The sequence below is a fragment of the Capsella rubella genome, unplaced genomic scaffold, assembly GCF_000375325.1.
Source record: "Capsella rubella cultivar Monte Gargano unplaced genomic scaffold, Caprub1_0 scaffold_5, whole genome shotgun sequence".
In the NCBI taxonomy this organism is placed as follows: domain Eukaryota; kingdom Viridiplantae; phylum Streptophyta; class Magnoliopsida; order Brassicales; family Brassicaceae; genus Capsella; species Capsella rubella.
The window spans coordinates 8,948,944-8,976,086 of record NW_006238919.1 but is presented as its reverse complement, the minus strand read 5'-3'; the positions used below and the strand labels follow the sequence as shown (position 1 = coordinate 8,976,086).

The 27,143-nt window shown below is 33.2% G+C and overlaps 6 protein-coding genes and 1 long non-coding RNA gene across 7 annotated transcripts; all 7 read left to right on the top strand.

Annotated features, from left to right (window-relative positions):
* The first annotated feature begins 2,014 nt into the window (after positions 1–2,014).
* LOC111830576 lies at positions 2,015–3,410 on the top strand. The gene is made up of 3 exons (XR_002833988.1): positions 2,015–2,230; positions 2,921–3,044; positions 3,130–3,410. It is a non-coding gene; the product is annotated as an uncharacterized LOC111830576 (long non-coding RNA).
* A 1,261-nt stretch (positions 3,411–4,671) lies between these two features.
* Positions 4,672–6,545, top strand: LOC17884702. The gene is made up of 6 exons (XM_006292538.2): positions 4,672–4,702; positions 4,795–5,004; positions 5,102–5,374; positions 5,560–5,781; positions 5,862–5,935; positions 6,030–6,545. Exons 1-6 carry the CDS (start codon positions 4,672–4,674, stop codon positions 6,543–6,545), a joined length of 1,326 nt encoding a protein of 441 aa, XP_006292600.2.
* Positions 6,546–13,211: 6,666 nt separating this feature from the next.
* On the top strand, positions 13,212–14,586 carry LOC111830723. Its single transcript, XM_023783415.1, has 3 exons — positions 13,212–13,293; positions 13,514–13,720; positions 14,047–14,586. Exons 1-3 carry the CDS (start codon positions 13,266–13,268, stop codon positions 14,478–14,480), a joined length of 669 nt encoding a protein of 222 aa, XP_023639183.1. The 5' UTR covers positions 13,212–13,265; the 3' UTR covers positions 14,481–14,586.
* Positions 14,587–16,336: 1,750 nt separating this feature from the next.
* LOC17885711 (CASP-like protein ARALYDRAFT_485429) lies at positions 16,337–17,588 on the top strand. The gene is made up of 4 exons (XM_006291923.2): positions 16,337–16,403; positions 16,477–16,636; positions 17,042–17,174; positions 17,264–17,588. The coding sequence occupies exons 2-4, from the start codon at positions 16,506–16,508 to the stop codon at positions 17,468–17,470; spliced, it is 471 nt and encodes a 156-aa protein (XP_006291985.1). The 5' UTR covers positions 16,337–16,403; positions 16,477–16,505; the 3' UTR covers positions 17,471–17,588.
* Positions 17,589–18,341: 753 nt separating this feature from the next.
* LOC17885102 (uncharacterized protein At3g50808) lies at positions 18,342–18,801 on the top strand. The gene is made up of 2 exons (XM_006293205.1): positions 18,342–18,530; positions 18,658–18,801. The coding sequence occupies exons 1-2, from the start codon at positions 18,342–18,344 to the stop codon at positions 18,799–18,801; spliced, it is 333 nt and encodes a 110-aa protein (XP_006293267.1).
* Positions 18,802–21,320: 2,519 nt separating this feature from the next.
* Positions 21,321–22,013, top strand: LOC17886546. Its single transcript, XM_006292397.2, has one exon. The coding sequence runs from the start codon at positions 21,442–21,444 to the stop codon at positions 21,904–21,906; it is 465 nt and encodes a 154-aa protein (XP_006292459.1). The 5' UTR covers positions 21,321–21,441; the 3' UTR covers positions 21,907–22,013.
* Positions 22,014–22,434: 421 nt separating this feature from the next.
* Positions 22,435–24,526, top strand: LOC17885183 (embryogenesis-associated protein EMB8). The gene is made up of 8 exons (XM_006290292.2): positions 22,435–22,869; positions 22,963–23,091; positions 23,243–23,374; positions 23,471–23,613; positions 23,698–23,795; positions 23,903–23,997; positions 24,088–24,141; positions 24,219–24,526. Exons 1-8 carry the CDS (start codon positions 22,480–22,482, stop codon positions 24,405–24,407), a joined length of 1,230 nt encoding a protein of 409 aa, XP_006290354.2. The 5' UTR covers positions 22,435–22,479; the 3' UTR covers positions 24,408–24,526.
* The last annotated feature ends 2,617 nt before the right edge of the window (positions 24,527–27,143 follow it).

The following is a 27,143-nucleotide window of genomic DNA, read 5'->3' as shown; positions in this document are numbered from 1 at the left end:
TTAAAACAAGTTATGTGGATGGTTTGAGATGCTTCGGAGATCGATGTGCGAGACCTGGATTGTTCCAGGAGATCGACGTGCGAAACGTGGAACTATTTGTCATAGATTATTTGAGTGGACAATAATTGTTAAAGAACTAAACTGAAATTTAATGATAATCATTGGAGATACTTTAGAGAACACTGTGTTGGTCGCTTATCTTCATGGTCTGGTTGGGGTTGGTTTCAATCTCCTCGTCTCACAGTCTCTTGCAATCAGGTCAATACCGCTCCACCCTTCTGTTATTACCGAATGGTTTTGACCTGACCTAGGACTTGGAAAAGAGCATGTCTTCAAAAGGAGTGACCCAGTACTTGATAATGAAGATTACTTAACATTTCTTCCAGCAAAAGTTTCCTCTGGACACTGGTTGAAGTTACTAATCATGTGGACGTTATTGATCATGAACCTAGCTGTATTAGAGAATGAATGCCATAACATAAGATTTGTTATTTTATCACAAATAACTCAAAACTTATAGTCAATTAAAGGTTGCATATCAACAGTTTCGACTAATAATCACTTAACCCGATATTATTTATAGGTCTTGCTTCCACCGCAAGAAACTTACAAACTCAATACATGGGTTGGAAGTTGGAAGGAGAGGACCAAGTCTGACTTACGTATAGGTTAAAATCTAGTTGTGGATCTATCATGCAAATAATAATATGATATGATAAGGATTTAGGTGCATATGATATGATAAGGATTTAGGTGAAAAATAAAGAGAGAAGATATCTTACTTTTTTGGGTAAAATAATCACTGTTATTATTATTATTATTATTCCAAATACATAATTTCATCTTATTATAATTTGGGGAAAAAATCCGAAAAATACGCCATATAATTTTTATTTGGCCGTTTAATTCGTGTACTATTAAATTTGGAATAAAAATACATGGTTTAATTTACGTTGTATCAAAAAAGCTTCATTTAATTATTCTTGGCAAATCGATACGCACGAGTTAACAGCCGTTAACGATGGTCACGGAATCATTAACTGGGGTTAAATAATAACATCACGTGGTTAATGAAGGTTAAACAAAGACACTGTTGTCCTTTCTCCTCTGTTATCTATCCCAAATCGATTTTAGAATCGAAGAACCCTAAAAGAATGGTGAGCCAAACTTCTGAGTTTTCTGATGCGAATTCAAGCCGTAGTTGCGGTCCTCTTTGCAGCAGTTGTGGTAGAGTTACGATTGTTTCAAAGTCGATATTGCAACCACTCACCATTTGTTCATTCATTGCCCTTACAGATTCTTTCAGTTTCTTGATCTCATCTCTCGCCTCTATCAAGCTTAATTTCTGCCAACCGTATGGCTTCTGTTCATCCACCCAACTCAAGAATCCATGAACAACACATCTGTTGAATCTTCTTCCTGGATTGTCATTGGTTCATGACTTTGAAACAATCGTAACTCTACCACAACTGCTGCAAAGAGGACCGCAGCTACGGCTTGAATTCGCATCAGAAAACTCAGAAGTTTGGCTCACCATTCTTTTAGGGTTCTTCGATTCTAAAATCGATTTGGGATAGATAACAGAGGAGAAAGGACAACAGTGTCTTTGTTTAACCTTCATTAACCACGTGATGTTATTATTTAACCCCAGTTAATGATTCCGTGACCATCGTTAACGGCTGTTAACTCGTGCGTATCGATTTGCCAAGAATAATTAAATGAAGCTTTTTTGATACAACGTAAATTAAACCATGTATTTTTATTCCAAATTTAATAGTACACGAATTAAACGGCCAAATAAAAATTATATGGCATATTTTTCGGGTTTTTTCCCTTATAATTTGGTAAAAATAAACCAATTTATTAAAGTAAAAAAATAATTTAATAAAAAGAAGACTTTAAAAAATGTGAGTTTAATATTATTATTATTTTGTAAAACAGAGCCAAAAAAGCAAAAAAAAAATAAAAAAATAAGAAAGAGTAAATCCATTTGGGTTAACAGGATGTTAGACTCTTTGACTCGTTTTTCTCAGAAATTTTTTCCCGAGAAAAATGAGTTGAAATTTTGGTTCGGATGATGAAGAAGAGAAGAAGAAGAGAAGAAGAATGTGCCAGGATCGTTCGGCACTAGCGCCAGCTTCGCTCTCCGTTTCGGCCAAACCATTTTCTCAGCTGCTTCGTTGGTCTTCATGTGCTTCGATTACGATTTCTATGATTTCACTATCTTCTGGTAAAAAACCCCTCGAATCCTTTTTCGATTATGTTTTTTTGGGTTCTGGGTTCTGTGATTCTGAGTTCAAATTGATGGATTGATGAATATGATCATCAAAAGTTTTGATTTTTCTAATCAAAACTTACTCTGAGGATAGGGTTTGGTTGGTGTCAATGTCATGATCTCAGATTGTTTTTTGTTTTTTTTGGTTCTAAGTTCTGGGTTCTGTAAATTTCTTCGGTTGCTATCGAATTGATGAATCTGATCGTCGAAAGGAGTAACCTTCGGAGATGGGTTGTAAATTTCTTCGTTTGCTATCGAATTGACGATTATGATCATCAAAAGGAGTAAACTTTGGATATGGGTATGTTGGATCACTAACCTAATTTGCTGATCATCGAAAGGAGTAAACTTTGGAGATGGGTTATGGTTTTGATCAATCAATCATTTTGAGAACAGGGATTAGACTGAATAAAATAAAAAAAGTTATCCCTGCGAATAGGGTTTGGTTGGCGTCATGGTTTCTGATTGTTTAGTTAGTGGTTGACTTAGTGAAAGATGTCGAGATATAAAGTAGCTTCCTTTTTGTAATGTTTGATGGTCTGGGTGATGAATGATGAATAGTCTCAGTTAGCTTCATTTGGTTAGCATTGGGAAGTTGCTAGACTGTAGTATTATGATTGATACTGATAATGCAGTTCTACTCAGGCTTCGTTTTTAGGTGACATTGGTGAAGTGATTGCTCATGTTGGAGATAAATTCCCCAAAATCTAATTTGTATGCAGCAGGATGGTCTCTTGGAGCCAACATTCTTGTCAATTACTTGGGTCAGGTTAGTTAGCTTAACCCATGAGTTTGAAATTCATGTATATGTAGGTTATAACAAGTTCTTATCATTTTTGTTGTTGTTGTTGTAGGAATATCATAATTGTGCAATCTTTTTGATTTGGTTATAGCAGATGAAGATTTCCATAAGGGTTTCAACAATGTTTATGATAAGATCCTGTCGAGATCTCTTCATTAACTGTCCATTTTCCACCGCCATCTTTTCTACTTGCCAGTAACTTAGTTATTGACTTTGTAGAAGACAGAACTTATATATGTATGATGAGGGCACACAGCTACAAATAATTTGTTTGCTTTTTTTTCATGTAACATTATCATTGCGTTTCGAATCAGTGGATGAGTATTATTCCAAGTCCAGCAGTTCCACCCTTGCTTTGCATTCAGGTGAACTCCGTGAACAACGAGTGATGAACCCTTAACTTAGATTTTGCTTTAAGGATCCGATTGCTCCTGAGAGAGGTATTCCTCGCGATGACATTCAGTCACACGAAAATGATATGATTTTGGTTCTATCTAACAACGAAAACTGCATGTTGATTGTAACACCCAAGAGGAGGGCACTTGAGGGTACATATAAGTTCTGTCTTCTACAAAGCAGAACTCAACAGAACCTACGTTTTCCTTTTCTGTTACGGAAAGACAAACAAAAAAATGGAAATATATGTACTGGAAACTCTATTTGCTCTATGTAAGTGAGAACTGAGAAGAAAAAAGACAAGAATAATTAAGAACATCACAAAAATAATCACAGTAAATTGTAAAGAAAAAAAAAAAAAAAAATTCCTAAAGTTATACTTCCACAAGGGTTTACTTTTTTGACAATGACAATGAGAAGGCCGTGTCGAGTTTCTTGTTCTTGAACGCATATATTAATTAATTCCAGGCCGGGGAGTTTATTTAACTTTTTATTAACTTGATGATCCAGTTATATAAGCTTGGTGACGAAGTTTCGATCCATTCATATAAATTTTAACGCGTCTTTAAAATTTGCTAAGAATGGTTAAAAAGGGATTGTTCTTTTTATTGCTATGCGACGAGAACCACAAGGTTTTAAACTTCTAACAATGTTTATGAAAAGGTTTCTTGTTCTTACACGCATATATTAGTGATTTCCAAGGGAGTTTATTTAACTTTTATTAACTTGATGATCAAGTTGATGCTTAGTGAGGAAGATATTTCCATTCCTATAAAGTTTTTACGTAAGACGCGTTAAAATTTGCTACAAATGGTTAAAAAAAGGGGTTTTCTTTTGTGTGTTTTGCCATCATGTTGATGTGACAGGAAACCTAAGCTGCTAGCTGTGTCATTGTGCAATCGTTTTGATCTGGTATCCACGAGGATTTAAAGTTGTAACAATGTTAATGACTAATGTTGAGATTTCTTGTTCTTGCACGCATATATTAGTGATTTCCACACGAGTTTGTATAACTTTTTATTAACTTGATGATCAAGTAAAGCTTAGTGAAGTAGTTGCTTTCCAGGCCTATAAAAGGCCTCATACTCTTAGGTTCTAAAGAGCACAATCAAAAAACAAGAAACAAAAAAAAAAAAACAAAACAACAACAACAATCCAACTCAGAAAGTGTATTTAGTCTCCACATTTGTTAGAAACGATGTATCTTAGACCCTTCGAGACACACAAAGGTAATTCATTAAGGATTGAGTTTATACTTATCTAGATCGTTTCAGAAATTATATGATCTTAGAATTCATAGATCTCTTTTACCATTTTGCAGCGGCGAAGACGACATTGTTCTGGGATATTGACGATCGCCCGAAACCAGATAATATCCAGTTTGATGATATCCATGCACACTTTACGGAGAAGGCGAATGAGTCTTTGATGTTGGAGGGTCCAGTAGTCTCTATCTGTGCTTATGGTGATGCACAAAGTATCACGGGTGACCGAAAACCCAATGGAATCAAGTTCAATCAAGAACCGTTAGGTGTGTATTTATATTTCACGCTCTCCTTGATAGGCCTAGCCTAGCTAGTACTTTGCGTCTTGAGACTTAACTCCGTTTATATATGATGTGATTTCAGGAGATAAAGACGTGAAGCTTCAAAAGATTTTGGTGGATACTCTTTTATGGGTGATTGATAACCCTGAACCTTCAAATTTGGTGCTTCTTCTGGGCAATATCTCAGAAGACTCGGATTTTGTCAAGGCTCTCGTGTCTTTGAGCGAGAGAGGCTGTTTCATTTGTTCACAGCTTGCGACGGAAGGACTATTTTCACATGAGTTCTGTTGGCTTAAGGTAGTTGGGCTAAATGGATGCATGGCGAACAACTTTTATGTTAGCAGTGGACACGAGGGTATATGTTACATCTCTATACTTTCCTCTCTTTTTTTTGTTTTTTTGGGATTTGGGATTATATATTGTTGTTGTGATTATTTTGTCGTTTTCTTGTCATTATATATATATATATATATATATAATTAATATATATAATTTCGTAAAACCTAGCAGCTCCTATTAGTTCATCTCTTGTCAAATTAGCCTATTTTGCTAACCTATTCGAGGACAAGAAGCCGAAAGATCACCGCCAAAGCGTTTGGGTTAACAAATGTGAAAGGGAGGCTTGTGGTAAATGCACGGACGTAGGAGTTGATCTAAGTTCTATTTCAACGTTTTGGAGTAGCTGTATTTCTTCACCAGAATCGTCCTCTCATGCGGATGCTTTAAAAGATTGTCTTAATCGTGTCAAGCAATTTGATTCCGGTAAAATTCTTACAATTCTTTTATTTTGTGAAATAAAAATTTATTGTTTATATTAACTAAAAAAAAAAAAAATTGACTAGATGACGTGATGAAGAAACTATTAAATGACATAACGTCATCTTCGTTTATGCGACATAAGCCGCTTTCCTTTAAGGTATCTCCTATTTCTTTATTATATATACAGTATGTCGTCTTTAACTTATATTGTTTCAAATTATTAGTAACTAATCACATTTCTATTTTTGAAGGGGTTTACTCTTACAGAGTATATGGGATCGAAGATAATTATTATGTGGGACTTTGAAAATACCCAAGTTCCTACCAATTGTGATCGGTCTCAACTTTTCAGTAATATCACACAGGCGCTGAGAAATCTAGGATACACGGGGGAAATCGTTATGAAAGGCTTTGGCAACATCAGCAATTTGCCACATGAAACCAAACTTCGTGAGACTGGTATCGAAATTACTCACGTACCTTCGGGAAAAGATGCGAGTGACAAGAGAATCCTTAATGCCATCTACACTTGGGCGTTTGACGATCCACCCCCTTGTAACATACTTTTTATTACCTCGGATGGGGATTTCATGACTGCCACGGTCACGCTCAAGGAAGCTGGATATAATCTTATGGTTGCTCATCAGAGCAGGATCGAGAGTAAATCCGGAAAACTCACACCATCTAAGGTGATGATACAGGAGTCACCGACTGCATGGCATTGGCCTAAGTTAGCTTTTGGAGGAGGTCCCTACAAAAAGCCTTAAGTAGTTTAATAAAGTACTAACTAATTATCATCATTTGTTGAACAAAAATAAAATAAAAGAAAGAAAGAATAATTGTCCCACGTAAATAATGGTTGTACGCAAATTGTCAAACTGGTTAATAAAAGAGATAAATCTCTCTCTATATATATATTCATTACTTAAATTTATTTTAAGTGTTATCATCATCTCTTCTCTTAAATCCCTTTACGAACATTCATTGGTTACTACTCTATATTTATACTAGTATTCCATTCGTAGTGCATAATATTCTACGTACGTACGCGAAAACGAAATTAAACTAAAGTTGAAGTGATTATGAGACATAAATATATCGATTTGCTAAATGAGTTATAAACATATAAATATCGATCATAAGCTAGTACAAGTCCATTAGTCTGCGGCAATGTTTTGTTCATCCTTTCTTCGTCTTTTTTTTTTTTTTTTTTTTTTTTTTTTTTTTGTCGTGTTATTTCTTCATTTTCGGGAGTTCTATTATTCATTATTCTTCTTCAATTCGTCCTCTTCAGGTTGATATTTGTTTTGCTTTTTTTACCCTTTTCTATATTCTTGTCCGGTCCAATAATAAATCTCCTTTCCAAAACTGTTCTCATCAAGGAAGATGAGTGTTTCTAAGAAAATGAATTATTATTATTTTATTGCTTTATGACTTGTAGATGTTGTTTATTTGTCTTGAAACACACATGGGAAATGGTCTATACATATATGTTAAAGAAATAATATATGCTTTCCTATACACACAAAATCGAAGGAAATTGAATAATTAAGGGTTTCTAAAAGTTTTGAATTGTAGACTAATTAACAAACTTGAGACCACATTTAATTAAAAGGAATCATATCTTATTAAAACAAATAGACAACACGTCGTCGTTATGAATCATATCAAACATTTCACTGCATGCATGTTCACATTATACTCTGATAGCCTCTTGTATTTGAGAAATACTCAGTGCTTTCATTCAAACTATCTACTTAATTATTATCACAAAGAACACCTAGTTCGTCATTCTCTTTGTTAGTAGCCGAGTAACAAAATGTTATATGCATTTTATGCAAAATTACGTACCTAATTAAATAATTTGTATATCGTTGGGCTCTTGTAAATTTATGTAGCTACCCGTTAGACCTTTACAGTAGGCTAAATATATGTAACTGGGCATGTTTATCTTGTTAAAAGAAGACAAAGCCCATTAAAGACCCAATATCTTGTTAAACAACTAAAGGGTTTTGTGTTGTGTGAGGAGAGGGTATATGGCCCTCTTCGTTTTGGCGAGAGAAAGAAACAGAGTTTGTGAACAACACCTAGATTCTCCCAACGTCGGAGCTCACCAGCATCACTGTCTTTCTCATGTTATTGTCGTTGCCATTGTTGAGAAGGAGATGACGAGGAGGCCAGAAAGATATATAACGGGATGTCGGGAGGAGCTGTCGGGAAGGTGGTGGAAACCTATATAAAATGGTTCTGTGTAATCATTACATGGCAGTGGATAGCCTCGGTGGTCGGACTCAAAGACGGTCTTTCAACGACACCACTCAAGTGGATTCGGGTCCAATTGTACCGCCGGTGTTTGGGAAGCTACTCATTTCGTTTTGAGAGATGTATATGCCGGCCACATGGGTTTTCCAGATAGTCTTTCAGTCAACCGATGACTCAGTTTTGCCATACCTCATCAATGTGTTGGAGTTGTATTCGATAAGTAACAGCAACCCGGGACACCCTAGCTTATTTAATAATTTTTACCCCTATAATATATCATTTACGAAGATTTTTCTTATTAGGTAACTTTAACTACATTATGTGTTTACTTCTCAACACTTCCAACACTCTGGTTTGTGGAATATGTATATGATGGTAAATTTCATTGCTTCCAAATCAAGATTCAATTGATAATGAGCAGAATGAATGATTGATGTTAATCTATAGGAAGAATATCAGTTGTACATACCTAACTCTACAATATGAAATGATTTGACATTGATTGAGGTCCCGGATCAAGATCTAGAGGTTATAGCATTGACCTGAATCAATCTTGAGATGGAAAATTTGAAGTTCTTTTGCCATAGATAGGGCCGAGCGAATAGCTAGAGCTTCGTCCATGAGAGATGAGGCCACATTGGTGCAGCATGTCGAGTGTCTCCAGATAGATTCTCCAGCCCAGTCCTACTGCTTTAAGATCAGTTCTCCATGAAGCAGATGTGCTGCATGAGAAAGTGTTCCCACAATGGGAGAAAGGGCTCGTCTCCTTTGCTCGCCTTGGATGTTGGTTAGCTGAACTTTAAATGTTTCCGCCTTCCTGTGCTGTTTGTCATTCCAGAGACGGATCTCTCGTTGAAGGGCACAAAAACAAGGCTACAGTCAATAATGTTTCTGTATAATTATATCTCAGACCACACAGAACATCTTTTGCGATCAGCTTTACATTAAACCTCCGTGATTGTTCCTGAGCAAATCTCTTATACTTCCGCCAGAACAATACTCAAGTATCATTTTGTAAAAACATCTCTAACCGTTGCTTTGTTTGCGATGCAACTGATGAAAAGATGCGACAGCTCGATCTAGGCTCTTTAATTTCTGTCACACGGGCGACACGCCTATAAATTATAGTGTGAGTAGGCTATTTAGTACATTTTTCAAAAGTAATTGGAAAATAGTACCTATACTATTTATAATTAAGGAAATAGGTGTGTATTATTGTTTGTGAGATAGAAAATAGTAGAGATAGGAAATGATGTAGGGTAAGAGAGTGTCTGGAAAAAGACAAAAATAGGCTTGAGAGATTGAGAATGCGTGTGTGTGTGTCATTGTGTGTGGAGAAATTTTTTTTTTAAATAATTCATTTTCTTTTTATTATACCGTCTCATTCTAATAATTAAAATATTCTTCAGTATAATTTTTTTTTCTGATATTTTTCACATACAAAAAACCTATATTTTTTTCTCTATAATTTGATATGCATTTTGTTAAATAATTTTAAACTTTGTATAATATTTTTTATATACACAATTGTATTTGTACATATATCCTTGTGTACAGCTGTTATACATACATTTTTCTGTACATATAGTTATATGTACAATCTAATTTAAGTATGTACAATTTTATTTGTATATATATATTCTATTGTACAAATATGAATACAATTGTTTACTATTTGTACACTTAGTAGGTTGTACGGATTATTGTACGCTTATTAGGTTGTATGGATTACTTCTGTACATTGCATTTGTAAACTTTGTAAGTTGTATAATAGTCTAAATATATATAATTATATATGTACATACATTCTTATGTACAATTGTTATACATAATTTTATATATATAATATATGTACAATTTAAGCTATATATGTATAGTTGTTTATGTTTAATAGTTTCAAATACATTACTTATATACATTATATTTTAAAATCTATATTAACATTTTTGAATTACCTTTTGTGTTTTACCCTTTCATTTTGTGATATTTTCATAATTAACCCTTTGCCATTTGATTAAATAGAAAAAAATAAAGATGAATTTTGTAATTAAATTATAATAAAATTGCAAAATTAGAAATCAATATTTATTACATTTAACAAGGTTTCCTAAAATCTCTCCCTAAGAAATCAAATATTTCTCCAACATCTTTATATGACCTTATTTGTTTTTAAATTTATATTATTACATAAACATATGTATGATAAAAAAATATTTTTTTTTTTTTGCATATGTTGCAATTTGAATTTTTAGAAACGGATATATATTACTCAAACGATACAAAATGGATGTACTAAAGTATTAATGATAATTGTATAATTGTGTAGCACGGGTCATGTGATGAAACGAGTTATAATTTATATAATTATGATTATAGATATTTTTACGGGTTGTCCACTATAGTATAATTCACAAAATACTTTAATATGAAATTATACTATGTAAATAAATATTATGTCAATATCATTTCATTATTTTAAATATTATACTTATTTAATTAATTTGATCAAATTACCTTTTCTGTTCTACCCTTTCATTTTGTGATATTTTCATAATTAACCCTTTGCCATTTGATTAAATAGAAAAAATTAAAGATGAATTTTGTAATTAAATTATAATAAAATTGCAAAATTAGAAATCAATATTTATTACATTTAACAAGATTTCCTAAAATCTCTCCCTAAGAAATCAAATATTTCTCCAACATCTTTATATGACCTTATTTGTTTTTAAATTTATATTATTACATAAACATATGTATGATAAAAAAATATAATTTTTTTTTTGCATATGTTGCAATTTGAATTTTTAGAAACGGATATATATTACTCAAACGATACAAAATGGATGTACTAAAGTATTAATGATAATTGTGTAGCACGGGTCATGTGATGGAACGAGTTATAATTTATATAATTATGATTATAGATATTTTTACGGGTTGTCTACTATAGTATAATTCATAAAATATTTTAATATGAAATTATACTATGTAAATAAATATTATGTCAATATCATTTCATTATTTTAAATATTATACTTATTTAATTAATTTGATCAAATTACGATTATATAAAAAATAAATTATCATATAATATTCTACGGGTTAAATCATAGAATTAACAATCAAAATATAGTAGTACACTCTTATATACCAAACAAAATTAATAAGAATAATACATTTTAGGAATGTCGTCCCGCGGTGTACCGCGGGTTAAAATCTAGTTGTACAACATAAAATGTACAACAGTTGTTTATGGCTCGACGTTTTAGTTTGATACAACTGTACACAAAAATGTATGTACATTTATAAATCACTGTACATAAAGATGTTTGTACAGATATAGATCACTGTGCAGAAGAAATCTATACAAAATAATGCATGTTTAAAAATAAAACTATGAAATGACACACTTTGTTAAACGGGGGATTATACATTTCATTCTCTATATGTACAACACTATGTTGTATGTGATGGTTTTGTACATTAGTTGTAGCGTAAGCAGTAATTTTGTACAATGAGTTGTACAATGGTTGGAATGTACATGATTATGGTGTACAGTGGTTCTTTTGTACAGTGGTTCTTTTGTACAGTAGTTCTGTTGTACAGTGGTTCTGTTGTACATAGTTCTGTTGTACAGTAGTTCTGCTACACGAAAAAAATTGTATATTAATATATATATATATATCTACAATAATAAAATATATATATTAAATTGTGTGTATTACTCTATACTTGTACATTTAGTAAGTTTTCCGAATGTACACTTAATAAGTTGTACGAATTAAATCTGTACATATAATAAGTTGTACAGATGTACAAATTACATCTGTACATTTATTAAGTTGTACAGATTACAGATAATCTGTACATTTATCAAGTTGTACAGATCTAAAATCTGAAAAAATTATTTGACATCATCAAAAAAAATCACCTAGCAAAATGCATATAAAATAATAGAGAAAAATTTAGGTTTTTATATATGTGATTTTTTTTTTTTTTTAAAAAAATATTTTTATTGAATAGTATTATAGCTTTTAGATTGAAGGGGGATAATATAAAAAGAAAAAAACATAAAAAAAAAAAGGAAGAAGAAAAAAAAATGTGAGCGTACGAAGAGAGAGAGAAATGGAGAAAAGGAAGAGTAGTAACTGTTTAGAATGGAATAGATTCGTAAATAATCAAAAAATTTAATGGTATAATGGACAGAGAATAAATGATGTATAGTAGAAATGTACTATTTTACTAATATTGAATAGTAAACGTATTAGTTTGCATAATATGTTTTAGAAATGTACTAAAAATCCTAATATTCCTAAATTATAACGCCTATAAATTATAAAAGAACCACATTCGAAAATGTTGAAATCCTAAAGGATCCAACCTTATATTTTGAATGATTTTGAGTAATGACTAATTAACATTTTGAACATTACCAAAAAAGAAAAATTAACATTTTGAAGATTTTAGGTGAATTTAGAAAATTTGTTATCATTTATTGTCAACTCCTTCCAAACATATTATGGATTTTTAATTAAGAAAATCTCAACAACTTAAAACTCTTCAAGTCAATAAAAATTTCAATCTTTAAAATATTTTCAATATCAATAGCTAAAAGTAGATTTCTAAATATGAAAAAGCTTTTTTTAATAGCACTGGATTTCATTACACCTTTAAAAATCTTTAATTGAATAAGATTTGTTAGTTTATAACAAATAACTTAAATTGTTAAATTGAGTACTCCCTCGTCCCCCCCCCCCCTCCTCCCCCCAAAGTCTCTGTATCCAACCTTATATTTTGAATAGTTTGAGTCTTAATGAGTTTATAATATTTTAGGTGAATTTAGAAAATTTGTTATGATTTTTTGTCAACTCCTACCAAACCTCATTTAAAACCATGAGATTTTAAATTATGTATTTTTAACTAAGAAAATCTCATCAACTAAAATATCTCCAAATCATTAAAAATTTAATTTTAACTAAAATATTTTCAACAACAATAGATAAAAGTAGATCTGAAAATATTTAAAGTTTAACTAAATAACACCGGATTTCACTAGATTTTTAAAAACCATTTAGTTAATAACATAAGTATATATATATATATATATGTTATTTTAACATATATAATTTCAATTGTTAAACTGAATACACCACCTAAGTCTCTCTCATCCGTTGCATATCAACAGTTTCTGAAAAATTAAAGTTTCGATCACCGTCAAAACCATGAATTCCAAGAGCGTAGACTACACCGGTATGATCACTATCTATCTTTTCCTTGACTTTTTTTTCTTTTGTTTAAGTTGTGTGTTTCTTGGTCTACTATATTAGATTTTTAATAAGTAAACAAGTGAATCTAATCGATGTTATACTAAATTAATGGATATAATCAAGTTCATATGATCGATTTTCATAATAACCTGATCAAATTATATTCACTTGCGATCTGATGTTTTTTTTGCAAAATATGGCAGGGGCTAAGACAGGCGTCTTCTGGGACGTTGAAGATTGTCCGGTCCCTGATGGTCTAAGTGCTGCTGATGCTACGAACAACATTAAAAACGCTCTAAAGTTTGCGGGTTTTAATGGTGAAGTGTCAATCATTGCCTTTGGTCATACAAGGAAGTACCTTGCTGGTATAAAACGAAACAACCATACCACCTTGAAACAATTCCGCGCAGGTGAAATATTAAACTCTATCTTTTTTTTTTAGACAAACAATTGTATTTCACTTAAAACCTCGAAAGAGGAAAGTTCATACAACGGTAAATTGAAAACATAATGGGTACAATACAAAAAAAGAAGAAGTAAAGATAAGGGCTTCAAAGTTTATCCCAAGGGAAGTTTCAAAAGTTTGAAAAGCCTACAACCAAATGAATAATCCTCATCACCATGATGGACTTCACATTGAAGACTAACTTCAAGATATCCAAGACCAACTCGTGGTCGCTGATACTCTTTTTCTCTCTTTTTCTTGATCCAATTTTTTATGCATTGATTGTTCTAGGAGATCGACGTGCGAGACGTAGAGCTATTTGTGATAGCTTATTTGAGTGGACAATACTTGTTAATGAACGTAAACTGACAAATTTGATGATAATTATTGGAGATACTACAGTGAACACTGCGTTGGTCGATTATCTTCATGACCTGGTTGGGTTTGGTTTTAATCTTCTCGTCTCACAGTCTCCTGCAAACAGGTCAATACCGCTCCACCCTTCTGTATTTACCGAATGGCTTTGGCCTGACCTAGGACTTGGAAAAGAGCCTATCTACAAATGGGGAGACCCAGTACTTGGTAATGAGGATTACTTAACACTTCCTCCGGCAGAGGTTCCTGAAAATGTGGACACTGATCATAACGTTGAGGTTACTGATCCTGTGGACATTTATCATAACGTTGAAATTACTGATCCTGAACCTAGCTGTACTAGAGATTGAATACCAGTGAAGACATTTATCAACTATGTTTCATATGTTAACATTTCATATCCATCTCTCCCCTATCATAATTCAAACTCACTTTATACTTTGGTCCTAAATAATGTATTTTCTAGTCTCTTAAGACAAATAATGTATAAAAGCTTTGTTTTTTATGATTACAATTTTCTAAAACTCCAAACTTGGGTTTTTATCTTGTACTATGATTTCGATTAGATTACTTGATTTGATTTTGACAAAGAACATGTGAAGTTTTCAAACCGGTTTTAAACTATTTGGAAGGTTGAGTATTTTAAAACTATGTTCTTGGAAATGAAAGGGGCAAATGCGGAGAGGAAGCACAAAAGAAGCTAACGTACGACGAGATACAGAGCAAGACTTACATGGAGGTTAAGGGGACCGGTACGGCGAACCAGTGTCCGACGTCTATCGACACTGTGCTTGATTTATGTAGTAAATATGATATAGGTGGAATTAAGTGGATCTAATTTGTTTAATTACTACATTACACGCGAGTTTAATGAACCTTAAGAAATGGAACATGCATTGGTTAGGAGTTGGAACGAGAGGACCAAGTTTGAGTTACGTTTTGTATAGGTTACAAGTTTAGGATTTAGCTTGTAAATAGGGAACTTTTTCTTAGAAGTTAGAACTTAAAAGTTATTATTTTTATATGATAAAGGATTTAGGTGAATACGAGTTGGGTGATGATAGGCCTGGGGCGGAGCCGGATATCCGACCTTTTTTAGGATATCCGGATCCGTATCCGTATCCGGCGGATCCGTAAGTTTAATATCCGGCTCCGGATCCGTTCTCCCGGATATCTGGGTACCGGATATTTGTACTAAAAACAGGATATACGTATCCGGTATTTTTTTTTTTTTTTTTAAATTATCATAAAAAATTTAAAATTTTTTAAAAATGTATTAATTTTTTAAAAAAAATAAGAAAAACAATTTTTAATATATAAAAATAAGAAAAATATATTATGTAATATTAATATTAATAAATATTAATAAAAATAATAATAAAATATTAAAAATACCGGATCCGGATATCCGGTCTAAAATTTTCCACTATCCGTATCCGTATCCGGCCGGATCCATTATTTCACTATCCGGATCCGGCTCCGCTCTATCCGGATATCCGGTTTTCCGGAACGGGTCGCAACGGATCCCGGTTCGGATCACGGATGTCGGATAATTGGTCTCAGGGCTAGGTGATGATGGTATGTTTTTTTTTGTTTTTTTTTTGCATTTTTCTTCTTATAATAATTACAGAAGTTGACTAAAATTACTTATATATTATTATGTTGTCGGTCTACGTTTGTTTTGTTAATTTGTACCAGCAGATAGAGTGTCAATTTAGGTACATAAGAATTCAACTTAAGTTTTGAAATCGAAAAAAAAAGTATTTGAATATGGAAATGTTTTAAATTTAGCTGTTTGAACTTTGATCTTTGAATAATACACTAAAGTACCAATTATATAAAGAATCAACAACTAAAACACAACCAGTTTGTTCCCATCTGTTAAATAATTGCGTTTTTGTATTATTAAGAGGAAGACATTTAACTTTTTTGGGTAAAATAATCACAACTATTATCTTCTTCTTTTTTTTTTTCAAAATACACAATTTGGTAAGAATAAACCAATTCCTTAAATTTGCAAAAAGCCTTTTGACCGGCAATTAGATTCCCATTAATATTGAAATATTTATAAAAGTCTTTAGTAAAGTAAAGTAAACTAATTTAATACTAGAAAGAAGACTTGAAAAATATGAATTTATTAAAAAATTATTATTATATCGTAATGTTATAGTTTATGAAGTAATTTATTTTGTAAAACAGAGCCAACAAAAAAAAGAAAAGCAAAAAAGAAAGGAGAATAAAGAGGAAACACACAAGTCCATTTGGCGTTACAGGTATGACTCTCTTTTTTTTCTCAGAAATTTTTTCCCGAGAAAATGAGTTGAAATTTTGGTTCGGATGATGAAGAAGAGAAGAAGAAGTAGGTTTGAAATCGGATGGAGAATGTGCCGGGATCGTTCGGCACTAGCGCCAGCTTCGCTCTCCGTTTCGGCCAAACCATTTTCTCAGCTGCTGCGTTGGTCTTCATGTGCTTCGATTACGATTTCTATGATTTCACTACCTTCTGGTATATAAATCCCCCTCGAATCCTTTTTCGATTTTTGGGTTCTGGGTTCTGTAAATTTCATTGGTTGCTATTGAATTCTGAGTTCGAATTGGTAGATTGATGAATCTGATCATCAAAAGGAGTAAACTTTGGATATGGGTTTGTTTGATCAATATCAAATACTAGTTTTGATTGAATCATTTTTAAGAATAGGGTCTTGATTGAATCAAAAGTTTTGGTTTTTCAATCAAAAGTTTTGGTTTTTTAGTTGAGGATATGGTTTGGTTGGTGTTATGGTTTCTGATTGTTTAGTTTAGTGGTTGATTTGGTGAAAGATGTTGAGATATAAATGAATCAAACAATTCAAAAGTATTGATTTTGATTTTGAATTGATTTTGATTTTGATTTTGTATCTGTTGTTTATAGCTATTTGGCGACTGTGATGGCACTTGTAACTCCATGGAGCGTCTTACTTGCTTTAACCGATACATACTCTGTCTTAGTGAAACTCCTCCCTCAAGAACTACGACTTCTTTCCATCGTTGTCGCCGGTGATTTCGTAAGCTGAGTTTTGCCTCATCTTACTAAACCCGAAAAGACATATATGTATTTCTTCTTATTGTGTGATCTCTGCATTGTTTGTAACAGGTACTGTCATTTCTTTCTCTCGGTGGAGCTTGTGCTGTAACTAGTGCAACTGGACTGCTTTCGTATACAGGTGGAAATGTCTGTGATGGTAACCTCTGTAACCAATACCAAGTCTCGGCTGCATTGGCCTTCTTGTGTTGGTTTCTGTTACTTGCTTCAGCTCTTTTCAATTTCTGGAGTTTACCTTCTTTATACTATCAACGTTAACAGACTTAATATAGATATAGATAGGAATCATAATCATAGGACATGGATGTACATTTTACATACATACAACTCTAGTCATGTCCCTGTTAATATAAAATAAAAATTTACCAGTTTATAACACAGTTTACAACAAAATGGTTTTTGATTCCAATGCCAACTGCATTGTATGTTTTAGTTAGCTAGAAGAAAAACGACGACGTTTTGAGATAGCAGCTACTTTTGAAGACCTTAATGGGCCGAGACTTAATCCAAACTTAATAAGCCCAATAATCTCACCAATTTCAGATTAAAGTGTGAAGTTCAAGAAAACCTAAGTTTTCCTGTTCTGTTTTGGAAAAGAGACGAGAAAAGGAAATAGTTTGTTATAAATCCTAATCGGTATTTTGGAAAACTCTAGCTTTCTCTATAAAAGCCAACAAAATTTTGAAGAACATTGCAGAAGCAAATTGAATTGCTTCCATAAACACATCGATCGTAGCTACAATGTTAGAAAGCATGCAAGAAACTGTTGAAGTTCTGAGCTGCATCAGAAGACATCGATGGCTTATTGAGATGGTGAAGTCGAGGCTTTTCTATGAAATATGCAATATACACCCCGACAAAAAGAGATGTTACTTCTGTTGTGAATGTATGATTACTCCTTTTTGCAGTACTTGCTACAAAGAGAACGATCACAAAGGCCACACTTTGATTCAAGTAACAATATATTCTTCTATCATTATATTTCGGAAACTTGATTTATTAATTATATATTCCCATGCACATTGGTAATGAAAACAATATCTAACTATGGTGTTTTTTTTAATATCATGTTTTGATGAAATTGCAGAGTTATAGAAGTTCGTACCAGACAGGAGTTAAAAAAGAGACGATGTCAATGTATATGGATTTATCAGGGATACAGACATATACGATAAACGGGTTTCCGATCGTTTATATAAACCAGAGACGTGGTAATGATAATCATCGGTTTAGAAACAATGTTTCGCATAGATGTCAAGTTTGTGAATGGGAACTTGATGCTTCTTCTTCTGCTTTGTTCTGTTCAATTGAATGCAAGGTATGTTATTATATTTGTGGTTTTTTTTAGTTCTTATAGTTTGAAGTCCATATATATATTACACTATTTTTTGTTATGTAAGGTTAACATTGTTTATGTTATTATGTATATCGTAAAAATAAAACAGTTTAGGAGCGCTCTTGGGACACAGCTTGATGATCTGATGGAGAATTCAGAGATTACAGAGAATAATTCAGAAGAGACTGATGAACCGGTGAAGAAGAAACGACATAGGAGAAAAGGGAGTCCACATAGAGCTCCATTCTTCTAGTTAGGGTTTTAATTCCAAAACAGTTTTTTTTTTTATATCATATGGTTTTATTGGGGTTTTAGGAGGTTTATATAACTGAGAATTTTGGAGGTTTATACATGTGCGTTTTTATCTTTCTTATGTTTGGTTGATGATTTTCTTAAAAAAAAAAAATGAATATTGTATTTAGACAAAACTATGCATGTTTAAATCATTTAATCTTAAGACTAAAAAAAAATATTTGAGAAAAACCAGTTTTGGAACAATTTCCTTTGGATGATCAATGTGAATCCGAAGGTTCTTTTTTATTAGTTGGATTGATTTTTTTTTTTTTTGATAATTTTTTCTCACGACTAAACAAGTTTTCTAACAAAGTTTAATGACAAGTAGAAATAGTTTAATGAGTGTTTCACGTGAAAATAATGAACTTATCGTGTTTGCTTATTTTCCAAAATCTCCTTGTATTAACTAATTCTGCAAGTGTGCATGCGATTGAGTAATTAAATAGATCAAGTTTGTCTGTGTTTGATCTTTAAATATTGAAAACATGTATAACATAAACAAATTCTATAGACTTGATCCAAGAAAACAAAATAAATTATATTGGCGTGTGGGACGACAGCACATAACATTCGAGAATGCAAAGAGAATATTACCTCTTAAGCACTCAATTAATTAACATCTCATACAATGATTTAAATAAACTTCTTAGTATATACTATTACTTTATAAGTATATAACTATCCAAGTCGTTTCAAATTACTGCAAATCTTACCATTCACTCATCAAATATGTCAATATATTTTATAGTTAGTAGATTTTGTAGGCGTCTGTATGATTGACTGTGATGATCTCCTGAGTCCTTACTTAGTATGTTTATGAAGACTGGTATATGTTATTATACATATTCTTATTATCTAATATCATATGTCTATTTAACCTCTAAAAGCCCACATGTCATGATATTCAAAATCCAAATTTTTATCATATTGACGAAAAAAGCTCCGAAGGTTGATCATCGAACGAGATTAATTTCGAAACTGACCGATAATTTATTTTTATGTCGAATGGGTATAACGATATATACTCTATGAGTGGTTTTGAATTGAAATTTTATGAGAAACTAGTATTTTGATGGTAAAAAGTTGTTCCCTTTCTAAAGAATGTCAAAAGTTTTTTGGAGGCAATTTTCTTCCTTTTACATTTGGGGGATCTTCTCCAACTACAATACCATTTTCCGGGTGATCGGATTCGGATCCTCCCAACTTTCTCGGAAGCATTGTTTACTTCTTCTCATAGACCGAACCATCGTCTTTTTTATATTTTATACTTAGAAAATAGTGTGTCTCATTATTGCAGCCAAATCATGAACCACAAGCAATAGTACTATAAAAACATGTATTATTGCAATGTATACAAATGTATTGAGACTAGTTCTTTCTGATTATTTCTAATGAGAAAAATCGGACAAAATCACTTTTATTGTCTTCAATTATCATACCCACAAAACTAAAACAAATAAAGTTCGGCTGATGATACGTGGGTGATCCTAATATCAGACAACATATATGAAAAAAAGAACATAACATACAAATACTATCTATTTTAATAGTTACATAAACATTAGTTTAACTAAAGTAGAATACTTTTGGGGCTAAAAGTATAAAGTGGTAAGGAATAAATTATATATAACTTCATATAATTGAAGCTCTTATGATTTTTATATTTTGTGTTTGGTTACAAGTATCCGACTTTATAGATACTACTAAACATTTCTTTAACAAAAAAGTTCAACGGAAAGCGATATTCTTCAACAAATCGATCCTTACTTAAAAAGTATTTAAAAGACGTAATCAAAAAATTCGATACAGCGTTGTGGACCTTAATACCATATAGACAACACAATAATTTTGGAGTTGAATTCACATTATTGATGCACGTTCGTTCATATCGGAAAAAAATTCTTAAACTATAAACTAATAAATGGATGCACGTACATAAGAGTTAATATGAAGACCCGAATCTCTGGTTAGGTGACCCACGCAACCGAATGTATCTAAATGGGACCTGATCCGACCCGTTTGGTCCCTACCCATGCTTCATCCTTATTGCCTTCACGTGATGCTCCCATAAGCCTAGCTTCATGCACCCCATCCGCCGGAGATCAAACCTCCGTCCAACTAAGCTTTGTCTCCTTTCTGATTCTGTCCCTAACTCTCTTATGTTTGCCACGTGGATACTTTGCTCCTTTCTTCTCTCCTTCTTCGCCACGATTTCATCTTCATATTTCCCAATGAACCCCTTAACATTTACCTCTTAATTACGTATCTTTTAAAGCCTAGTGATAAGGGTACTTTTGTAGTTTTTAGTTAGACAATAATATTACGTGAGCTGTCCTGTCTGATTTTGAACGCTACACGACAAAATTCTAAGGCTACTTGAAGTTTCCGAATCACGAGGCTCGCTTGTTCTTATTCTTCTTCTTCTATATATAAAAGCCCCACGAGTAGTTTGTATCTCTTTCAAAACACAGACGAGATCTTCTCTCTGATCTATCTATCTATCTATAAAAACTTTCTAAACTCACGAGTCAACTCAACTTAGCAAGTGACGTTTCAAGGGCAACAAAGAGTTTACGTGCAAAGAAGTTATACTAAGAACATGGGAGCTTGCAGTTCACGTGAATCTCGGAGAACGGAGACGGCGAAGCTGATATTACCAGACGGAACGTTACAAGAGTTCTCAACGCCGGTGAAAGTGTGGCAGATTCTTCAAAAGAATCCTACGAGCTTTGTTTGTAACTCCGACGATATGGACTTCGACGACGCCGTTTCAGCTGTTTCTGGCAGCGATGATCTTCGACCTGGAGAGCTATACTTCGTTTTACCTTTGACATGGCTTAACCATCCGTTAAGAGCAGAGGAAATGGCGGCTTTAGCGGTTAAAGCGAGCTCTGCCCTTGCCAAAAACGGTGGAGGCGGTTTGAGTTATAATAACAAAGAAGATATTGTTGGTGAGTGTAGAGTTAAGAGAGTAAAGAGAAATAGTTGCGGCGGAAGAGGATGCGGTGGTGGTGGTAAAGGGAGGAGGAAGTTTACGGCGGAGTTGAGTTCTATAGCTGAGTAGTGAGCTGGTAAATTTGGTTAGTAAATGTGTAAATTGTCCCAACTTGTAATTAGAAACTTTTAACTTTTCTTTATTTACCATAAAAAGATAGCAACTTGATTTCGCTATTTAATCCACAACTACATAGAAATTTCCAAATTTGAGAGCCTTCACGTGGATGAAGTGTTCGTTCGAAAGCTACTAAAATCAATTGAACTTGCATACAATTTACAATCCTCTGTGGCCTTTTCTTGGTCAACACCGCGTAATGGACTGTTTTGCTATGTTTACGCTTTTACCCCCAAACGACGCCGTTCCTACAGTTATAGCCAACAACTTCTATCTGTTAATGGGCCGGCCTCGTAATATACAGATAGAGAGTGGGCACTGAAAGGGGCCGCTGACCAAGGTTTAAAAAATGTAAATCGTATAAAAATGGTCTATGTTCGTATAACAAATTAATCAAGGACTTAAATTGCAAATTAGTTTAAATTTCCCCGACCACATAAAAATTGCGTTGCTTTGGCAGTTAAGCGTAAGTTTGTTTGTACCAATTTCGTATTTGTCACCAAAAACGACGTCGTGGTGAAGCAAATGGCGAGAATCGCCTTTGCCACATCATCGGCGCCGATAATTACAGTTCGTACTCTCCGCCGTCGTTTCTCAGTTTTCGCCGCCGCGAAACCGAAACTCCCAGAAATGTCTCAAAATTACCACCACAGCTCTCTCGAAGTTATCGGCGGAGGAAGAGATCGTTTTTTGCCGGCGTTAAAGGACTCGCTCGTCAAACCGTACAATGCGTTTCCTCTAACCGGATTTAACCGCCACGTGGAGACAATCTACGCAGCTTTCTACCGCTCTGTTCCTTCCGTCAGGCTCCGCCGTGAGTGTCTCCGTACTAAAGACAACGGCTCTGTTGCTTTAGATTGGGTCGTCGGCGACGATAGTTTCCTTTCTCCTGAATCACCGATCCTAATTTTGTTGGTAACACTCTCAAATCCCACTCAAATCTATTTGATTAGTAAAGAGAGTAAGTGTGAATTGAGTGAAAAATGAAAACTTTATAAAAATGTGTAGCCAGGTTTAACAGGAGGAAGCCAAGATTCTTATGTGAGACATATGTTGTTACGAGCTCAAAGTAAAAAATGGCGTTGTGTTGTGTTTAATAGCCGTGGATGTGGAGATAGTCCTGTTACTACTCCTCAGGTTTGATCTCTGCTCTATCTTAGATTCATAAAGTAGTTCCCTTTTAGTAATGTTTGATGGTCTGGTGATGAATGATGAAGAGTCTCAATTAGCTTCATTTGTCAGCATTGGGAAGTTGCTAGACTGAAGTATTATGATACTGATAATGCAGTTCTACTCGGCTTCGTTTTTAGGAGACACTGGTGAAGTGATTGCTCATGTTGGAGATAAATTCCCAAATGCTAATTTGTATGCAGCAGGATGGTCTCTTGGAGCCAACATTCTTGTTAACTACTTGGGTCAGGTTTGTTAGCTTAACCCATGAGTTTGAAATTCATGTACAGTATATGTATTATAACTTATAACCAAGTTCTAATCATTTTTGTTGCTGTTGTTGCAGGAATCTCATAACTGTCCTCTCTCTGGTGCTGTTTCGTTGTGCAATCCTTTTGATTTGGTTATAGCAGATGAAGATTTCCATAAGGGTTTCAACAATGTTTATGACAAGGCCCTGTCAAAATCTCTTCGTAGAATATTTAGCAAGTAATTGGTTCATTTTCCACCGCAATCTTTTCGTCTTGCCAGTTAGTTAGTTTTTGTCACATATTAGTTCATCTCTCTCTGCAGACATTCTCTTCTTTTTGAAGACATAGGTGGTGGATTTAACATTCCCCTTGCTGCAAATGCCACGACGGTTAGGGACTTCGACGAAGGCATAACCCGGGGTTAGTTTCTCGACTTTCGTCTACATCCACATTTATCTTTTACTTATACTTTGATAAGATGAGGCCGCACAGCTACAAATAATTTGTTTGCTTTTTTCATGTAACAGTGTCATTCGGTTTCAAATCAGTGGATGAGTACTATTCCAAGTCTAGCAGCTCCAAATCTGTAAAACAAGTCCGTATACCCTTGCTTTGCATTCAGGTGAACTCCCTGAACAACGAGTGATGAACCCGTAAGCTTAGAATCTGCTTTTTCTCACATGTTCCTTTGCTTATATGATATGAAATGCAGGCGGCTAATGATCCGATTGCTCCTGAGAGAGGTATTCCTCGCGATGAGATCAAGGTAAGAGATGAATGAGATCATATCACTCACATGAAAATGATATGATTTTGGTTCTATCTAACAAGTAAAAGTGCCAGGCAAACCCAAACTGCATGTTGATTGTAACACCAAGAGGAGGGCACTTGGGATGGGTGGCAGGTGAAGAAGCTCCGAATGGAGCTCCTTGGACCGACCCAGTGGTTATGGAGTTTCTGCAATATGTAGAGAGTCGTGAAACCATTAACGGGGAGAGATCTTTCGAGGATGTTCAGCAGATTCAAGTCTAATTCTGTTTCTCCATTTTTCACTTGGAGTAGTACGTTTCACTTGTACACTGTTGTTGTGAACAATAATTGTAAACATGCAAAGTATCATAGTATACATATAAGACTTCTTTTACCTTCCCGATGCGTATGATATCTTCAGTTTCCTAATAATTAAGTTTTCACGTCCTTGGATACATTCATGACCACCTATTTCATATATTTCTACTTACCACAACGAATTCTCATTTTGTACATTTCTAAACCCTTGGATAGGTGCACAGCTGCATGAATTATGATCATCCTGGGATTGTCGAGGATTTATCTAAGGGTTATAGATTCCATTTCTTCATAAGATTCCAGTTCTTATAAATCCTCCAAAGAGCTTTCTCCATTGTAGAGTTCAGACCACAACACCATTAATTATAGCAAGTATAAAGATTAAAGTTGAGTAACGTATGCTTAGAATTGGTTACAATTGGTATAATTCTGGTTCTCTCAATAAAAGGAAACAAGGCTTTTTGAGTTTATGTCGGACCAGAGTACGCACTAGTTAGTTTAAGGGATGCCTTGAGCATCATCAAGATCAAGAAGTGAAAGAGTGCTATTATACATACTTGAAGAGAAAAACTCAAAGGATCAATGTAACACCTTGCATGTTTTAAAAAGTAAAAGAAGAAGAAAAAAAACTAAATCCTATATACATCATGAATTAAACCATGGACATATTGATTAATGTCTAACGCATGCATCATGCATGAATCATGATACATACATGGGCTACTCTTAAATCTAAAATGTAACACTTTGTTGAGATTTCAATCCAAATTATTAGATATAGACTGCTTAACATAAATATTCTATATATTTTGGGAAATAACTCAAAGCACTTGATATATAATATAAGTATTATTCATTGATCACATATTCACATGATCAATGAAGAAGTGTTTCGAAGAATCCGTAGGGGTGAGAAATTTGTGGCTCTTTTCTTTCCGCTTTGTGGCTCTATTTCATGATACTTGATTATGAAATCCAAATGCACTCTTAATTATAAATCAAAATCAAAATGTGATTCGCTGTCGAGCTTGGGGATAATAGAATTAGTTTGTTACGAGGGATAACATATTAACTCCCTAAGTGTGAGAACATTAGTCTATCACTAATTCACAAATATTTGTACATAAGGTTCTATACTTATATACAAGATTACAATCCAATGTAGACAAGCATGAAGTGAAAGTATAGCCTCCCAGTTCTTGGAAGAGAGAACAAAAAAATTATAGTAACGTTTTCTTGGTTAATTTAGCTTAGCTTCGACTGGTTTCATTATTGTTGTATTATTCATGTGAGAAATTATTCGTTGCAATAAAAATAATTTTCTTTTTAAAGAAGTGGGAACACATGGTATCAACTATCAACGAGTCCATATGCTTTTTTATCGTGGGTCTAGCTTCCAGCAAATGCCATCAAGTCTTCTTTGTCATATTTTTCCATTTCCTCAACATATGATATATAACATAAACAGAAAAAGATAATATCATTCTTTTTATATTATATAAGTATATTCGTATTCTCTTTTTTCCTGAATTTTTTAAGAATTGCTTCAAGTCTCTAATGACAATTATGACAATCTCTTAAATGTTTTTGGCTTTCTAACCTTAAGTTGTACTCCGATATCATATAGCATATATAAACTTCAGCAATATATATGATGTGTGAATGTACGTAAAATAAAAACAAATTCAACAATATACTCTCTCTAATTCATAAAGATAGATATTTAAGGTAATACACACATGTAAAGAAATTTCTTATAGAACTTATAGTATAATAAACCTTTGTTCTATAAAAATTTATTGTTATATTTATTATAACTCTAACAAGTAGAGATTAAAACAAGAAATCTAATCCAAATCTTGCATGGAAAATACAAAACATATTATATAATAAGTTTTCTTTTAAAAGCATTCATTTTTATGAAACCGAAAAAGTCTATAATTACATAGATTGCTATAGCCCCATGTAACACATCGCGCTAAGTTTAGTGAAACTAATAAATTATAAAACTTTTAATTATGTCCAACTCTCAAGTACGTAGTTTTGTTCAACCAGAAAAGGTAGTAGTCTATAACTCTATATCATTGTATGAGAGAATAAACTATACTATAAAATAATATAACTACCCCAACCAACCCCCTAAATTTATGGAGCTCACAATCTAAATATTTTAACACCAATTATAGAATATTTTATATCCTCCAATTTTAAATATTTATAAGTACTAAACCTATAGCCTTTGGAGAAGAAGAAAAAGAACAGCTATAGGCTAGTATGTTCCACGAATTAATGATATCCCGAAATTAATCACCTAATAACCAAAATGTATAATCCAAAATTAAATGCATATTCATTAGCATGTGCATTGATTATGTAAACACAAATCTCTCAAGAAAGTGATGGTTTGTTTTATAAGCCATCATCCATCATCAAACAAGAATCTCAAGATTTACAAAAGAAAGAAACTTGTCCCCACTTGAACATAAAAAAAAAAAACACACAACAACTTTAACATTTCAAATTTCTTTTTTTTTTGATTAGAGAGTCTCTCATTTAATCATACTATATATTTTTAAAATTTCAAAACAGCAATAACGATGTTAGACGATGAGAGAGATGGAGATAGCGTGGCTGTCTGGTCACTGAGGAAATAAAGTAATGTTTTTTCTTAGAGAGAATATTTTTGTCCACCAAAGGCCC

Bases quoted from the DNA above. Each gene is read 5' to 3' on its own strand.
- LOC17884702 (XM_006292538.2), top strand. From the start codon at position 4,672: ATGTATCTTAGACCCTTCGAGACACACAAAG. The intron at 4,703-4,794 runs GTAATTCATTAA...ACCATTTTGCAG, and splicing joins ACCCTTCGAGACACACAAAG to CGGCGAAGACGACATTGTTC. The intron at 5,936-6,029 runs GTATCTCCTATT...CTATTTTTGAAG, and splicing joins ATAAGCCGCTTTCCTTTAAG to GGGTTTACTCTTACAGAGTA.
- LOC111830723 (XM_023783415.1), top strand. From the start codon at position 13,266: ATGAATTCCAAGAGCGTAGACTACACCG. The intron at 13,294-13,513 runs GTATGATCACTA...AAAATATGGCAG, and splicing joins CAAGAGCGTAGACTACACCG to GGGCTAAGACAGGCGTCTTC. The intron at 13,721-14,046 runs GTGAAATATTAA...TGATTGTTCTAG, and splicing joins CTTGAAACAATTCCGCGCAG to GAGATCGACGTGCGAGACGT.
- LOC17885711 (XM_006291923.2), top strand. From the start codon at position 16,506: ATGGAGAATGTGCCGGGATCGTTCGGCACTAGCGCCAGCTTCGCTCTC. The intron at 16,637-17,041 runs GTATATAAATCC...TGTTGTTTATAG, and splicing joins TATGATTTCACTACCTTCTG to CTATTTGGCGACTGTGATGG. The intron at 17,175-17,263 runs GTAAGCTGAGTT...TGTTTGTAACAG, and splicing joins TCGTTGTCGCCGGTGATTTC to GTACTGTCATTTCTTTCTCT.
- LOC17885102 (XM_006293205.1), top strand. From the start codon at position 18,342: ATGTCAATGTATATGGATTTATCAGGGATACAGACATATACGATAAAC. The intron at 18,531-18,657 runs GTATGTTATTAT...AAAATAAAACAG, and splicing joins TCTGTTCAATTGAATGCAAG to TTTAGGAGCGCTCTTGGGAC.
- LOC17886546 (XM_006292397.2), top strand. From the start codon at position 21,442: ATGGGAGCTTGCAGTTCACGTGAATCTCGGAGAACGGAGACGGCGAAG.
- LOC17885183 (XM_006290292.2), top strand. From the start codon at position 22,480: ATGGCGAGAATCGCCTTTGCCACATCATCGGCGCCGATAATTACAGTT. The intron at 23,092-23,242 runs GTTTGATCTCTG...CTGATAATGCAG, and splicing joins GTCCTGTTACTACTCCTCAG to TTCTACTCGGCTTCGTTTTT. The intron at 23,375-23,470 runs GTTTGTTAGCTT...CTGTTGTTGCAG, and splicing joins TTGTTAACTACTTGGGTCAG to GAATCTCATAACTGTCCTCT.